The 15,715-nt window shown below is 41.6% G+C and overlaps 1 protein-coding gene across 3 annotated transcripts in view; it reads left to right on the top strand.

Moving 5' to 3' along the window:
• The window catches only part of COL14A1 (collagen type XIV alpha 1 chain), a 197,941-nt gene that overhangs the window by 83,601 nt on the left and 98,625 nt on the right, over positions 1–15,715 (top strand). For all 3 annotated transcript variants that reach the window (XM_075582330.1, XM_075582318.1, XM_075582326.1), the window contains 4 exons: positions 3,409–3,554; positions 7,460–7,589; positions 8,221–8,360; positions 10,817–10,943. In XM_075582330.1, coding sequence (XP_075438445.1) covers positions 3,409–3,554; positions 7,460–7,589; positions 8,221–8,360; positions 10,817–10,943 — 543 coding nt within the window. The remainder of the gene's footprint in view (positions 1–3,408; positions 3,555–7,459; positions 7,590–8,220; positions 8,361–10,816; positions 10,944–15,715) is intronic.

Here is a 15,715-nt window from a genome sequence, read left to right as displayed (position 1 = left end):
TGTCTTTGACATGTTAAGTTTGTGTTGGCGGAGGGCCATCCAGGATGATATAGCGGATTGACATTCAGAGACTTTGGTTTGTACAGCAGGTGTAAGGTAGGGCGCTGAATGCTAAATTTGTGTCTTCAGTCTAGGGGTGATATTTAAACCCAAGAGATGTGATTAGGTCACCTAGAGAGAGTGTGTTAAGAGAAGAGGTCCCAGGACAGACCCCAGGGTGTGCCCACAGAGAGATAAACAGAAGAGGAGACGGTGCAAACGAGACACTGAAAATACCACAGGAGAGATAAGAGGAAATTCAGGATAGAGCTCGGTTACGGATACTAAGAGATGGAGAATGTCAAGGAGAAGAGGGTGGTCAACAATATCAAAGACTATAGGAAGATCGAGCAATATGAGCAGAGTGTAATGACCCTTGTCTTTGGCAGCATGGAAGTCATTAGTTATTTTGGTAAGGGCTGTTTCCGTGGAGTGAGCCATGCGAGAACCAGATTATAGAGAATCTAGGAGAGAAACGGAGGTGAGAAAATACAAGGCGTTCAAAGAGTTTAGTGGTAAAAGGCAGGCGGGAGATGGGCTGATAAATATAGAGACAGGTAGGGTTAAGCTTGTTGTTTTGAGTAAAGGTATAACTGGCATGCTTGAAGAAGGTGGGAAAGGTATCAGATTAGGGGGAGGCGTTGAAAATATGTGTGTGTGGGGATTAGAGGTTTGTGAAGATTGAAGGGGATGGGGTCAAGAGGTCAAGCGGTAGATGGAGAAGAGATCAGTACCAACACGTCTTCCTCTGTGGTAAAGGAAAAAGAGGTGAGGAGGGCAGGAGCAGAGTTAGGAAGAGGTGTAGAATGTGAGGAGGATACAGAGGGGATGTCTTGACAAATTGAATTCACCTTTGACTTGAAATAGTCAGAAAACTCTTGAGGTGAAACGGAGGAACAAAAACAGGTAACAGATGTGGTTTGAGTACAGAGTCAGAAAGAAAAGAGGCGGCTTTGGTTAGACTTGTGAGTGGTAATTAGTGAAGAAATGTAGGGTTGTTTAGCCTGGGAGAGGGCAGAGTTGAAACAGAATTTGTAGTGAAGGACGTCTGCGAGAGTATGAGATTTCCTCCAGAGGCATTCAGAGGAGCGAGTGCAGGAGCGGAGCATGTGTGTAAGTCAGTGCTATCATATATATATATCTATCATCTTCCTTGATGAAGACCTATATATCAAGCACTCCATCATATTTATAGCAGGTAATCTCATGAATGTTCCCATAAAAGTGGATAGAAATGATAACTAAATATTGTGTTACTATAGCATTTTACAATTGTACTTACAATCACAGTATTATATGGGTACAATGTTCATAAATGTAATAGTCAATTCATATTTTTCTAATGCAAACTTGTTTTCATCAACAATACTGTACACTATATTTAGATAGAGATACTGTACATATATTTTTGTATACTTGCTGTTTAAGAATGCCATTTAACACAATTTTAGGGCACAACCAAGCTTGACGTGCATACAGAGATAAGCAAAACTGGGTGTGTAGAGCAGAATCTACTAGAACCTTACATTCCAAAACCAAATACAACACCACGACCTATAAGAATTTTAGAACCAAAACCCAGATTATTTATTAGGAAAATCAAAACAGCAGCCTATTTGGCCATGACTTTCATATATTTTTAATAAGATAATTAATTGTCTTTTTTTTTTAACATGTTTTTCTTAAATTTTAAAAGATTGATGTTTATTTTGGCTATTTCTTCTTTCTGGTAATACTGAAATGTATTTTATGATAATTCTATGAAGTAACTAATATATATTTTTAGAATATTACATGATGTAGAACCAAAATCAGAACTAAAAACCAATCAAATTGGCTTGGGACAAAACCAAAACCTCAAAATAATTTTCAACCAAAATCAAAACACCAGGCCAAGTGCATATCTCTAGACCAGTGGTGGGCAAAATGTGAAGCCCTTCATCCCCTAAAAGGGCCGCACATAATCTAATGCCATATAACTCCTCCTATTGCCCCATATCACCGCTCCATGTAAAATCTCTCCCCCCTTTCTCTCTCTCTAAGCTGATCTCTCTCCACATCGCTTCCTGTGCTGATCTCTCTCTCTCGATCTCTCTCTCGATTTCTCTCTCTCCTGATCTCTCTCTCTCCTGATCTCTCTCTCTCTCTCTCTTGATCTCTCTCTCTCCTGATCTCTCTTCCTTCTCTCTCTATGTTGATCTATTGCCTTCTCCCTGTGCTGATCTCTCTCCCCCTCTCTCTCTATAGGATGATCTCTCTCCTCCCTCTCTTTGTGCTGATCGCATTAACCCCTCTCTATCTGTCCCCCTCTCCCTGTTCCCCTTATCTCTCACTGTTCCCCATCCCTCTTTCTCTCTCACTGTCCCACCTATCTCTCTCACTGTTCCCTCCTCTCTCTAGCTCTCTCTCGCTCTCTCTCTCACTGCCTCTCTCTCTGTGCCCCCTCTCTCACTGTCCCCGCATCTCTCACAGTTGCCCCCTCCCTTTCTCTCTCCCCCTCTCATTCTATCTGCCCCTTTCTCTGCTCCTCTCTCTCTGTCTCTCTCACTCTCTCACTCTCCCCACGTGTCTCTTTCCCCTATCTCACCCTCTCTCTAACTTCCCCCTCTATCTCTCACTTCACCCCTTTCTCTCTAATTCCCCCCTCTCCTCCCCTTCTCTCTCCCCCTCCTCTCACTCTCCCTGCTCTGCCACCTCTCCTCACCTCTCTCTCTCTCTCTTTGTCTCCCCCACCTCGCCTCTCTCACTCCACGCTATTCGTTGCTCTGCCTGTAGCTCCGCCCTCCCCCATTTGTAGTTCCTGCAACAGGTTGAAAGGGAAGAAGGGACCGGGGAGAGAGGAGGTTGGGAGCCGCAAGGGAGTCTCTGTGTGGGCCGCCTGTTGCTCACCAGTGGTTTAGAGCAGAGGTCCCCCAACTCCTGTCCTCAAGGACAAATAACAGTGCAGGTTTTAAGGCTATCCTCTCATTAGCACCAATCATTTTGACTGATCCACCTGTGCTCATGCAGGGGTATACTTAAACCCTGCACTGTTAGTGCTCCTGCAGGACGGACATTTAAAACCTCTTGTCTAGAGTATAATTTCTGACGTTAAGGGGGGAAAAAATGACCAACCAGAAAGTTTAAAAAATACCACACTTTTTCCCGTAAGTGTCACTTTAACTCCTACATATTTTGTCTTTTTGACAATGTCCGAAATGTTCAAAGTTGTGCAGTACATGGTCTAAATAAACAGTGAGATTAGAGACAGATGTGTAAATTCAAGCATTAAATGAATGGCAAAGAACCCAAAATATGATATTGCAATTATATTTTTTACGTTAATATAGAATGTTTTTTGTAAAAATATTCTGCCTCTTCCCCTTTCAGTGGCATTGCCAATGGCATCCGACCTTGAGTTGTATGATGTGACCCACAGAAGCATGAGAGCTAAGTGGGTCGGAGTAGCTGGTGCTACTGGGTACATGATACTCTATGCCCCTCTTACAGAGGGTTTGTCAGCAGATGAAAAAGAGGTAACTTTCTTATTGTCTCTTGGTAGTAGAGTTTAATTCCAGTATGTAAGCTCTTTAAAGATGTTTCCGCCTACGTTTTTTTTTGTCCTGGGTGGAAAGCAGGGGGCTGCATTAATTTCCACTGCAGGGACCCTCTGCTTTCTGAGACACTTACCTTTGTAGGTCATGCCGGTAGCATCCCCGGCTGGGCAAGCAATATGTTAAGTTAAAGGTTGTGTGTCACACGGGCCAATAGGAAGCTGTGACATCATCTGGCACAGCTTCCTATTGGCCCACGTGACATGGGACCTTTAAACATGCCGCAGATACTGGCAGCACCGAGGGAGGTAAGTATCTCAGGAAGCAGGTGGTCCCTGGAACAGCTAACTCTGTTCAGCCCCAGAGGCACCCTGTTTCCCAAGACAATGCTCCTTTTAATGGTTTTAATGGCATATGCCATTGACTTCACTAATCAAATTATCTCATCTCTGGTCAGTACTCAATTTATTGAATGACCTTCCACAATTAAACCATTATTTTTAATTGATCACCAATAATTGAATGGTATCATATTTTTTTTATGTCATATATTTTGTAAGTATAATTATACAAATAACACAAACATATCTCCACGACACATATGATTATAACATGTAGCAGTTTAGCAATGTTAAAACTGAGGCTCTATAAATATAAAAGCCAGCATTTTATAAAAGTTTGTATTCTTACCATTTTAGATACATTATACATGATTTCGATGTTTAGCTTCTTTGTTAGCATGTTTGTATATTTGGAATGCAGAAGAGGAGGGATGCGCTAACTTAACTGTTTGCGCCCCCTGTCAACTTCCCCCCCCCCCCTGCTCGCGACCCACTTCCCTTACCGGCTCTGAGCTTCGGCGGCGTCATGTGACGTAACACGTCATGTGACGTCACGTTGGCATGGCAATGCATTGCCATTTCACACCGCATTGTTATGGCGATGTGTCGCCGATGAGACAGCTGAGGCCAGGTAAGAGAGACTTAGAGGCCTCGTGCCTCCCCCGGCATTTCATTTAAATGTTTTGGGGGAGAGCGCGGGGCCTGTGTAACCTCCGCGCCCACCCAGGACGCGCCCCCCAGTTTGCGCACCCCTGCAGTAGAGAACTATTGGAAAGAAACAGGTGAAGCGCAAAGCAATCACCAATGGTGAAATCAATGTGAATTAAGTGATTAAGGTCCCTTAAAACGGACAATGAGTTATAATAAATGGGAATCAAAATTGATTGTAATACAAATAACTATTGGCCAAGATGCAGCTCAGTTCAGGATGTTTCCCAACATCCACAGGGTAAGATAGCAGCAAACACAAAGCGCCAACTTTAGCTCAAGCTACTGTACATGTGACAATAAAATAAAAAAAGCACAAAATTGTGGTAAAGTGTTGATAAAGACTGTAGATTTTCAGCTCACATTTTTGTGAGCTCTAGTAGAGAACTGTTGCAATGTTTCCAGCGATTTTGGTATAAAGGGCCTTCAAAGATAGGGCCGAGTTTGAAGCTATAGGACTAGATTAACTAAGGGTCGATATACAGATGCAGCGCTATGGTTTGTCGCGCGGCTGCGAGAATGGGCTGGTCACCCATGGGCAATGCCTTGACAGTCCGCGGCGCACCGCATAGCATCGGTTATGTCCCTTTGGGATTAACACAGTGGGGGGTTCCTGCGTCTGAATGGGACTCGCGCTGTGGGAATCCTACCAGGTTGCAGTAAAAGTGAGACAGAATCAGTCAACCTCCCTGTGCGCCTCTAGCAGGCGATCGCACTGCTTTTATTTTAATAACACAGTATTGAAGCAGGGTGGTCTTCGGAGCTGAACCGCACTAATTTCAGGTCCGGGGACCCCCTGCTTTCTGAGTTACAGGCCCTGTAATGGGTCGCCGGTATCCAAGCCATGTTTAAATTCTTCCGCGTCATGGTCCACGTGACCGGGACATTTAACCAATGCAGGGAGATACCGGCTGCGTTATTAAGAAATGCTATTGTGGCGATATCATTTAGAATTGCCGCCATATTAACTAAGAGGTGTTTTTTCCCCATCATTTACTAGTGAAATTCAAATAAGTCATAACTCATGGCTAGAGATGCAATTGTCAGAGGGTGAGAGAGATCACACTTTTCTACCATAGGGTTATGTTGCAGGATTTCTTACAAAACCCTATGGTAGAATATTATTTAACCCCTATGTTGTCTGAGGTTACCAATGCATTGCAAAGAAATGCCTTCAATCACCAGAGTGGGTAACATACAACATAAATTAACCCTACAAATAAAACACAACAAGCATAACATCCAGTTGTGCAAATGTGGTGCCAGCTGTCCACGTGTAGCCCAAGTGTACAGCTAATTGTGGGCTGATCATATTCTAAGACGTGAATACAGACGTGGCAGCCATTATTGGGCTCATTCATGTGTTAAAAGTTCATAAATGACTCATTGCATTTGTTTGAATGGAAACGCATTGAATGCTGCGCCATAAATGGCTCGCTAAACACTGAGCTAACTGGTGCAATAACAGCGGCCTGCATATGCGTATTAACATGTTCTGCAGTGTTAACATTACATATGTTTATCACATATTCTAGGTTGCCCAGTCTTACCTTCCCTGTGTGTGTATGTATATATGTGTATATATATATATAGATATATATAGATATAAATATATGAGTGTGTGTGTATATATATATATATATATATATATATATATATATATATATATATATGTGTGTGTATATATATATATACACACACACACACACACACACACACACACTGTACATACTGTACTGTAGTCAGGAAAAACCTAATGCCAGCCTGGGTGGGGTAGGTGATACAAATCTGTGATACTTTTTGGCGTTTGCCAAATATTGACACTTTTTCTGTCCTATAATGCACCTGCTTTATACTAATTATTATTGTTATTATTATTACTATTGCACCTTATCCATTTCTGAAGGAGAGGTTATTACTCCTGTTAACAGCGAGCGCCAATTAAAACAGTAGTAACGTGTGCGTTTTCTCCTTAACGCATGCAATATTTACAGTATTATTTCTTGTTTTACTCCCTGTAACGGGGGTAATGACATCTGCTGCATCTGTATAGCACCAAGGCAAATACTATGCATTATAAAATTCAATATATATTTAAGTTTTACCTATGGAAAAGAAGCAAAAGGTGAGACACTGTGAATGCTCATTTGCATGTCATTTCCCAGAATCCCTGGCTGCAGTGGAAGCATTGTATGCTGAGAGATAATGGGGAAAGACAAGGTTGCAGATTTGTCTGAGACATGTGAATGTGCTCACAAGTGGTATTTTATTTGCTGTAATTGAATACACAAATACTGTACATTTCCCCTTATTCTGATGTTAAATTGTGATATGTAGGCAGCGGCAGATTTCCAAATTTTTCGCCCTTAGGCACTTGCCTGTGTCGGCTGCCTCCTTGGTGCCACCCTCCTGCTCCTTTGGAATCCCGGCGTCAAATGCCGCCACAACGTGATCAACGTGACGCCGTTCGGTGGCGCGTTGCCATGGAAACACGACGTCATGTCGCCATGGCAACGAGACACCATGTGACGTCACGGTGAGGGTGTCCGCAACGTCATTTAATGCCGGGATTCCAAAGGAGCAGGAGGGCGGCAGAATGGAGGCGGCCGACACAGGCAAGTACCTCCCCATTAAGCCCGATAGGCTCAAAAGCACGGCAAAATTATATGGGGGCGGAAATGTTTGCCGCTCCCAAATTTTGCCGCCTTAGTCCCGGTCTAACGGGCCTAATGGAAAATCTGACATTTTATGTAGAGGTTATTTTAATATATAATAAGTAGAATAATATATATTTTAAGGTTGTTTGGGGGATCACAGTCATACTTTCCCTTATTTTAGATGAAGGTTGACGGATCAGTTACAGATATCGAGTTGGACGGGCTGTCTCCACTTACTGAATACACAGTCACAGTTTATGCAATGTTTGGGGAAGAAGCCAGTGACCCGCTCACAGGACAAGAGACTACGTGTAAGTGGTATATGTCTTCAAAAGCTTATGTTGCTGTCTCTCTTTATTGCATTGCTTTAGAAAACTATAACTGATCTCAGATCAATGAGAATGGCCACTGGTATCAAAATATGCAACATCCACAGAAATAAAAAATGCAACCATTTAAATTTGATCAAATATCTTATACAGTATTTTCAAAATGAAATAAATTTTAATAATCCTTGACTTTCAGATGTTTAACTTTAAGAGTTTGGGGCTACGTTATAGCTGCATGAATTTAGTGAGCGAAATACTACTGGGCATGTGAACATATGGGTAAAGTTTCATGACATGTTTCTTCTTTACACTTCCTCAATCTTAAAAAATAATGTATGGGCACAGAAATCATAAAGAGGTGATGGCAAGAGATGCAGAATGGGGACACATCCCACTATCATAGGTGTCTGTGTGCGTCCATTGTGAAACTGATATGAATATTGCATCGCGAAACTGCTATCTTTGAAACCTGGCTAATTTTCTTACATGACGTGCTAGAACTTCTCAGCTAATTGAATGATTTGGAAACACATGGCACCTTCATGAATCGAGTTGTAAAACCTGCTTGTTTGTTAAGAGAAACTTGATTCTTTGCTCTTTCACCTTGCCGCAGTGCCCTTAAGCCCACCCAGGAACCTAAGATTTTCAGGTATAGGACACAGCTCTGCCACAGTCACGTGGGACCACTCTGCAAAGAAAGTCAATGGGTACCGAATTATGTACGTGAAAACCGACGGCTCGGAAACCAATGAGGTTAGTGAATGAAAATCTTCCGCCTCTTCCATTCCCTCAGCTCACATCTGTTGTATGACTTTTTCCATCTGACCATGTTCTCTCTTATTCCTTCTGTAACCCCCCTCCTATAGGGTTACTAACAACACTGGTATATGCTGGGCCCCAACCTAGTTGCTATGGGAATACCTACATCACGAAGGGTTATTTAAGGAGGAGGGAGTGTTCTGGAAGGTCATGTTGCCAGAGGTCTAGTGGAGCGGAGCATCGGGCGAGTAATTGGGAATGTTAATAAGGGGATGGCATAGACCAGATCTCCCTGTTTGTCATGTTGTAGATAGGACCAGTACCCTTAAAGATGGAAACAGAGTACTGTAGAGTTCAGTTAAAGGAATACGACACATCATAGAGGGTCTCAAGAAAAGAGAACCCCCGCTGCTTGCTGACTAGCTCTATCTGGGGATCAGCGCTAAAGTTCCTCATCAGTTTGTGTGAAAGTGGCAGGTAGTGACAGCACGGTATTGGGTCAAGCACAATGAGACCTATCAGGATTTCCCGTAGGGGCCTCGAATAGTTGGATCACTATCTATAGGGTTCCGAAGAGACAAGGGTGATCGGGTCCCACAACTACCTAAGCAATTAAGCCAGCATACCTCCATCTACGTGTTAAGAGTGGGCACAGCTGGAAGACAAGTATTCATGTATGTCTTTGTATAAAACTATGTACAACGTGTCAAGATATGTCTGAATGGTCCCTGAGCTGGGGACACAAATAAATGACGGTTGTACTATAAAAGTTCCTGGCGCCCATTATTTCACAACCTTATTACCTCATCACTCAGCTGCCCGAAGGACGGCTCTCTGAGTCACGGTAAACCATGCGGAGTAGCCATATACACAGCACACCGATATAACCTCCTTAGGAAGCCGGGCAGGGAGGGTTCCTCTTCCTTCACATTACAATAACTCTTCTTGCTCCATTTATTCTTATTTCCTCTCTTATTCTTTTCCTTTCTCCCTTACACATTTTCATGTGTTTGCTCACATTATCTCTCAGACCTTTTCCTCTCAATCTGATCTTTTACCTATACCTTCAAATGCTCTCTATTTTCTTTCAATGTCTTCCTAGAATTCCCACTTTTTCTTCCATCCCTTCCTTTTCTCTCCATCTTATTTCTTTATTTTGAAACATTTCTAATGCGCTACTCCCCAAGAAAACTCAGTACTAGAACGTGAGTAGGAACTGAGGGAGGAAACCCATCCCAGACCTACAACCGGCACCTACAGAAAGAAAACATATAGGGGAACGACGAGGAAGACAAACAAAGGGCGGGAAACACGAATGGGAGCAGGAAAGCTGTCTGCCAGGGTATTAGCGTCTGTTTTCCATGTTTTGTTTAAGAAAGGTTTTTAATTCCTTTCTGAATGGACGTAAATCTTCCTGATTTCTTAAAGCAGCAGGGAGCTTATTTCATCGTCGTGGGGCCATTCTTGGAAAAGCTCAAAGACCTTATTATTATTATTGCTGTAACCGAGGCTCAATCAGTTGAGGGCCGAGGGCAGATCTAAGGGCCCGATTGGGGGTGTTACTGATTAGACAGTTCTGAAGGTAAGGGGAGGGGCTAGTCCTTGGATAGCCCTAAAGATGAGGGTCAATATCTTACAATGAACATTACCTTTCATACCGTCATTTGTTATGAACAGAACCTTGCCTAGTTAAGAAAAGCGCTCCTAAAAGACAGCACTTAAATCAAAAGGTTGTGTGAATTGATGTATTAATTAAAACTTACCCTTTTATAGTTCATAACATTTAAAAAAAATGTTATTAACTATTAAAGGCTATGATTTAATTAATACATCAATTCATACTACCTCTTGATCTGAGTGCTGTCTCATAGGAGCTCTTTTCTTGCCTAGGCAAGGTTCTGCTCAGACCATATTTTCCGCTCCTCCTAGCACCCCATCAACCATATATTAGACTATAGCAAGAGCTTCCCGTCCCTTCCCCCTCCCTCTATCCTATTACGTACCACCCTTTTTCTTTCATCATTTCTCTTATGTACTGTATTCCTTTCTTTTCCATCTGTTATCATGCCCTTTAATTGTCGTTCCAATTTCCTCTTGCCTCTTTTCTTTTCCAAATGCTTATATTCTTTTATTCATTCTTTTATTGCATTCCTCCCTATTATATGAGCTTCCTGTTGCCTTGGTTTTTGTTTCTCACTCCTTACCTCTACTACATCTATCTTTATTTTGGTCTCTTAACCATACCTGTTTATTTCTATCTAGTCAACTATTTATTAACTCCTTTTCCTCTCTTACGAGCAGTCGCTCCATCTATTTTGCTGCCACTTGCTCTGCCACAAACACCTCTATGAACCCCTAACTGCCCAAGGGGCCTGCATTGCCCTTGGCCAGAATTTGGTACACTCACTAAAACACACTAACACTTTGTAACATTAAGAATATATTGGCAGGTGGAAGTGGATCGAGTTTCTACCTACAATTTGAAGATGTTATCATCTCTCACAGAATACACAGTGGCTATTTTCTCTATTTTTGATGAAGGACAATCTGAACCGCTCACAGGCAGTTTTACTACACGTAAGTAAAGCAGTTTTACTACACATACTGTAAGTAATGCAGTTTTATTACAAACTGAAGAGTACCTGGCTATAAAATGATAATCAGAATTACAATGTAAACTGCGATAGAGTGTGTAGGAAATGCTGATTACATTTTTATGGATAATGTTTTTTTTCTATTGCATGCTATTGTCATATAAGTTATGGAAAATAAAGTAGTATTTTCGTAGTCATTTCATACAATGCTTTGGCTTTACAACTTGGTGCAGTGTTATATTATTAGAGTTTAAAGGAGAAATCCAAGCCAGCTAAAAAAAAATTGTGTGTTTTTGTTTTTTGTTTTTAAATATAGAATTGAAGCAGGGAGGTCCAGAGCTGAACTCCATTAATTTCAGCTCCAGGGACCCCCTACTTCCAGAGATACTTAGCTCTGAAGTAGGTGCCGGTAGCTGCTCCGGCTGAGCAAGTTGGACTTTCAGGTTTAAAGCTCCCGCGTCAGGTGGGCCAATAGGAAGCCACACCGATGACGTCACAGCTTCCTATTGGTCCGCAGGGAGGAACCCTAACCCGTTGCTCCTGCTGTCATGTGCACACTCTGCAATCCTCTACCGAACCTGATAGCACTCAGGTCCACGCAGATCTGCTCTCAATATGGCCACCCCCCTTTTTATAGGGTCTTCTACCTCTTAGTCCCACCTCTTCCACAGCCATTATCATTGGCTGCTCTCGTGTCCATTAACAGTCACATGTCATATCATATTGGAGAGGAACCTGCCAGGGGGCAGTGCGTGTGTGTATTACTCATCACACAGGGGGTTACATGTATATCAATCGCTTGTCGGGAACACTGGATTCATATCAACTGCTTATGTTTATCTATTTGACTATTGATGGTACCATAATTACTTTGAAAGCAAAGGAACAGAACTAAACAAATTATGTTGATGACTAATTAATATCTTTCGATGATACGGTTATTTGCCAAACATTGTAAAACTGTCCAAAGCCTTTGTTTACCATGGAAATGATAACAGTAAAAAAAAAACATTCAAAATATTTAATGTCCAACTAATTTTTAACCCCTTCACTGCTGTGGACCCTTTGGCACTAGCGATCATGTGACCACTGTCCTGGGTGATTATGTGGCTGCTCTCCTGGCCGGTCACGTGATCACTTCTTGGTTCCAATGACTGAAAACGGAAAGGGGAGGGACTTCCCCTCCGGTTTAGTTCACAATGGGGTTGATGCTCAGAAGTCCGTCAAATTTGTGCAAACAACGACCGTTGCCTTACTAGGTACTGTAATGTCCGTTATTTTCCCTCACTTCAACGGGAATCCTCAAAGTTAATGAGATGCAAAAATAATGTGCGTTATAAAAGTACTGTACCAGCGCTATTAACGGGATCATCATTGCGCAAAGACGTGTTAACCAATACACTGCTCATGCACATTGGCAAAACATTACACGTGTTAAAGACACGGCATTCATGCGCGTTACCTAGAGCTAATGCATTATTATTATTATAATATGGATAACTTTAACATTTTTACACTTTTTACGTTATTTATAGTATCCTTCCTTCATTTATTTTAATTGTACATTATTAAAAGTTAATTATTAATTATTATTATTATTATAGAGTTTAGAAAGAGCGCTTATACCAGGGATCCTTTGGTATCCCATTCCTTTACAATATGAATAAACATTATTGTACATTCATAATCAATACAGTAAAGATTATGCATACCATATTAGGTCACACAAACACATCCTACTTTACATTCACTTTAATCATTAAAAACCATTGTATAGATGTGTAAATTCGGATTCAAAGACGCATACCTAGAAGGAGTCCGTAGATTATATCAAAACCCGTCTGCAACAGTAAAACTACCAGGGGGCAGTAACCAGAGATTTGAGATCACTAATGGAACTCGACAGGGATGCCCCCTATCTCCTCTCCTCTTTGCATTAACCATAGAACCCCTAGCATCTGCAATTAGAGCCAATAGAGACATCAAAGGAATAGAAATTGGACACAGGCAGCACAAAATATTGCTATTCGCAGATGATGTCATCCTAACCCTTACACAACCCCAAACATCCCTACCTAACCTCCAAAAAGAGCTCCGGGACTTTGGAGATATTTCAGGTTATAAAATCAATAATGACAAATAGGAAGCACTAAATTTAAGCCTGCCAGAGCCAGAGGTGAAACTCCTCAAACTAAACTTTAACTATCATTGGAGCTCCTCGAGTATCAAATATTTGGGAGTAAAGATAACGAGGAACTACCAATCCCTATATCAACAAAATTATCCGACTCTGTTCCGGAAAATCAAACAAGATCTAGAGAAATGGGGAGGATATCAGATATCATGGATCGGGAGGATGATATCAGTTAAAATGAACATACTCCCTAGATTATTATATTATTTTCAGACTCTCCCGGTCCACATCCCTGGCTCAGAATTAAAGAACATTCAAAAACTAATCTTCCACTTTATTTGGCAGGGTAAGAAACCCAGAATCACCAGGACAGTTCTTTTGGCATCAAGGGGGAGAGGAGGACTTGGTGTTCCAGACATCACAAAATACTACCAAGCCGCCCAATTGCGACAGGTAGTAGTCTGGAACGCCAACCCAAACCAATACTGTTGGCTAGATATAGAATCATACTATGCCGGGACGCCTTCACTGCCGGCTTGCCTTTGGTCCCTGAGCAGGGAAGACATGCAGAACAGTAAATTTAAGTTAGGCCCAATGAGACACACATGGGAGATTTGGACAAAATGCAAATTTAAATTTAAGCTCACCACACCTCAATCCCAACTCATACCAATTTATAAAAACCCGAAATTCCCCCCTGGCTGTGAGCCCAGACAATGGGACCAATTTAAAACAAAAAATATTAGAGCGGTTGCTGACCTCCTGAGCTTTGAGGAGTTCCTGAGTTATCAACGCCTAAAAACCAAATATGAAATAGCAAGATTGGATGTCTTCAAGTATCTACAAATTCGGCATTTTATTCAAACTTTATCCCCAACGTTGAAATTTCCCCCTCTCACCAGTTTCGAGCGGCTCTGTAGAGAAACAGGCCACCAGAAAGGTCTTATAACACAAATCTACGGTGAATTGGAAAGGGCCATAGAAGCCCCTACACATGACTATATGCTGCATTGGGCAGCAGAATTGGAAATAGTTATAGACCGAGAGGATTGGGAAAGAATTTGGGAAAATGCCTCAGGAACTTCCATATGTACCACAATCAAAGAAAACATATATAAAATACTGTTTCGCTGGTATCTTACCCCAGTTAGAATAAATCAAATTTACCCCCAGGCGTCCGATTTATGCTGGAGAGGTTGCGGTCAGAAGGGGGACATGGCCCATATTTGGTGGACATGTCCGGAAATTCAAAAATGTTGGGGAACAATACAAAAATTAATAGAGGAGGTCACAGACCTCAAAATCCCTATTGACCCGTTGACCTACCTGTTGGCCAGGCCCTTAGAAAATTTGGACCGACCAACAAGTAAATTAATCTCCTTCATTCTTACAGCGGCTAGATGTGCGGTGGCAGCCGCCTGGAAGAAGGTGTCTCCCCCCTCAAAACAAACGGTAAAAAATAGGGTGCAAGAGGTGATGAATATGGAGAAACTATCTGCCTTCTTGAAAAGATCCACTGACTCCTTTAACAAAACATGGGATCCGTGGCTATCCCATATGGCACCTCTACGCCACTAATCCACATATTGGAAAAAAAAAAAAAAAAAAGAGAGAGAGAAAGGAAAACCAGGTCAGGGGCACCAATGAAAATAGACTGAGGACACGGGAAGCAATGGGTATCCCCCCCCCACCCACCCTCCCCTTCCTATTCCCACTCTTACTCTCTGTTTCCATACTCGCGCTCCCCACATAGCCCCTGGAGGGTCAGGGGAGCGGTGAGCTTTCCTCTTTTATTTCCGGTTTCTCTAACCAACAAAAGGAGAAAATCTGTATTAGGCTGTATTATCGTTTGTTTCATGCATACTGTGAATTATCTAAATGCCTAATAAAATTTTTTGGAAAAAAAAAAAAAACCCATTGTATAGTGTTTCAGACATTTATCTGATCCCTAATATATCTTTGTATGACACACAGAATTTTTTCTAATGAAAGGATTATACTTTATACTATATTAGTATATTGCTTGTAGGCTATTTCCAGAAATTCCCAGAAATAATGCAACGATAATCATGGTCTGGATGTTAGTAACTGTAAAATGTCCTTTATCTCTTTCTATAGATTACTCTGGCATAACAGTACTTGGCATTCTGGTTTCAGCACATAAAAAGAAACTTTTATTTTGAAGATAAATACTCACATACAAAGATAGTACAAAATGGCAGTGACGTTCAAATAAGTTGATATATCTTCAAAGATGGTTGCATATTATTCTGTTCCTGAGTAAATTCCTTCTCTTTCATCTTGATATCATGATGTTAAACCTGGTTCCTCCTTTCTCCTGGTGTTAACCCGTTTCTCCTCCTTCTCGGTTTAATCCCTCTCACATCCTTCTGGTGTATTCCCTCTTTCTTCCCACTACCAGCTACATCTAATAGTATTTATCTAGATAATATCCCTTATTCAGCCCTTGCTACCACTAGCTCTATTACCAGACAAGGTCCTACAGCTTGAAACGGATGTAATATCTGATAAGGAACTACCCATCCTCCATAACAGTTTATTACCAAATATGGCATGTCTTCTGGAAAGATTTTAGAACTCCTTATTAATCCAACCTGATA

This window comes from Ascaphus truei, chromosome 2, assembly GCF_040206685.1.
Source record: "Ascaphus truei isolate aAscTru1 chromosome 2, aAscTru1.hap1, whole genome shotgun sequence".
Classification (NCBI taxonomy): domain Eukaryota; kingdom Metazoa; phylum Chordata; class Amphibia; order Anura; family Ascaphidae; genus Ascaphus; species Ascaphus truei.
This window is presented reverse-complemented; position numbering and strand designations above follow the sequence as displayed.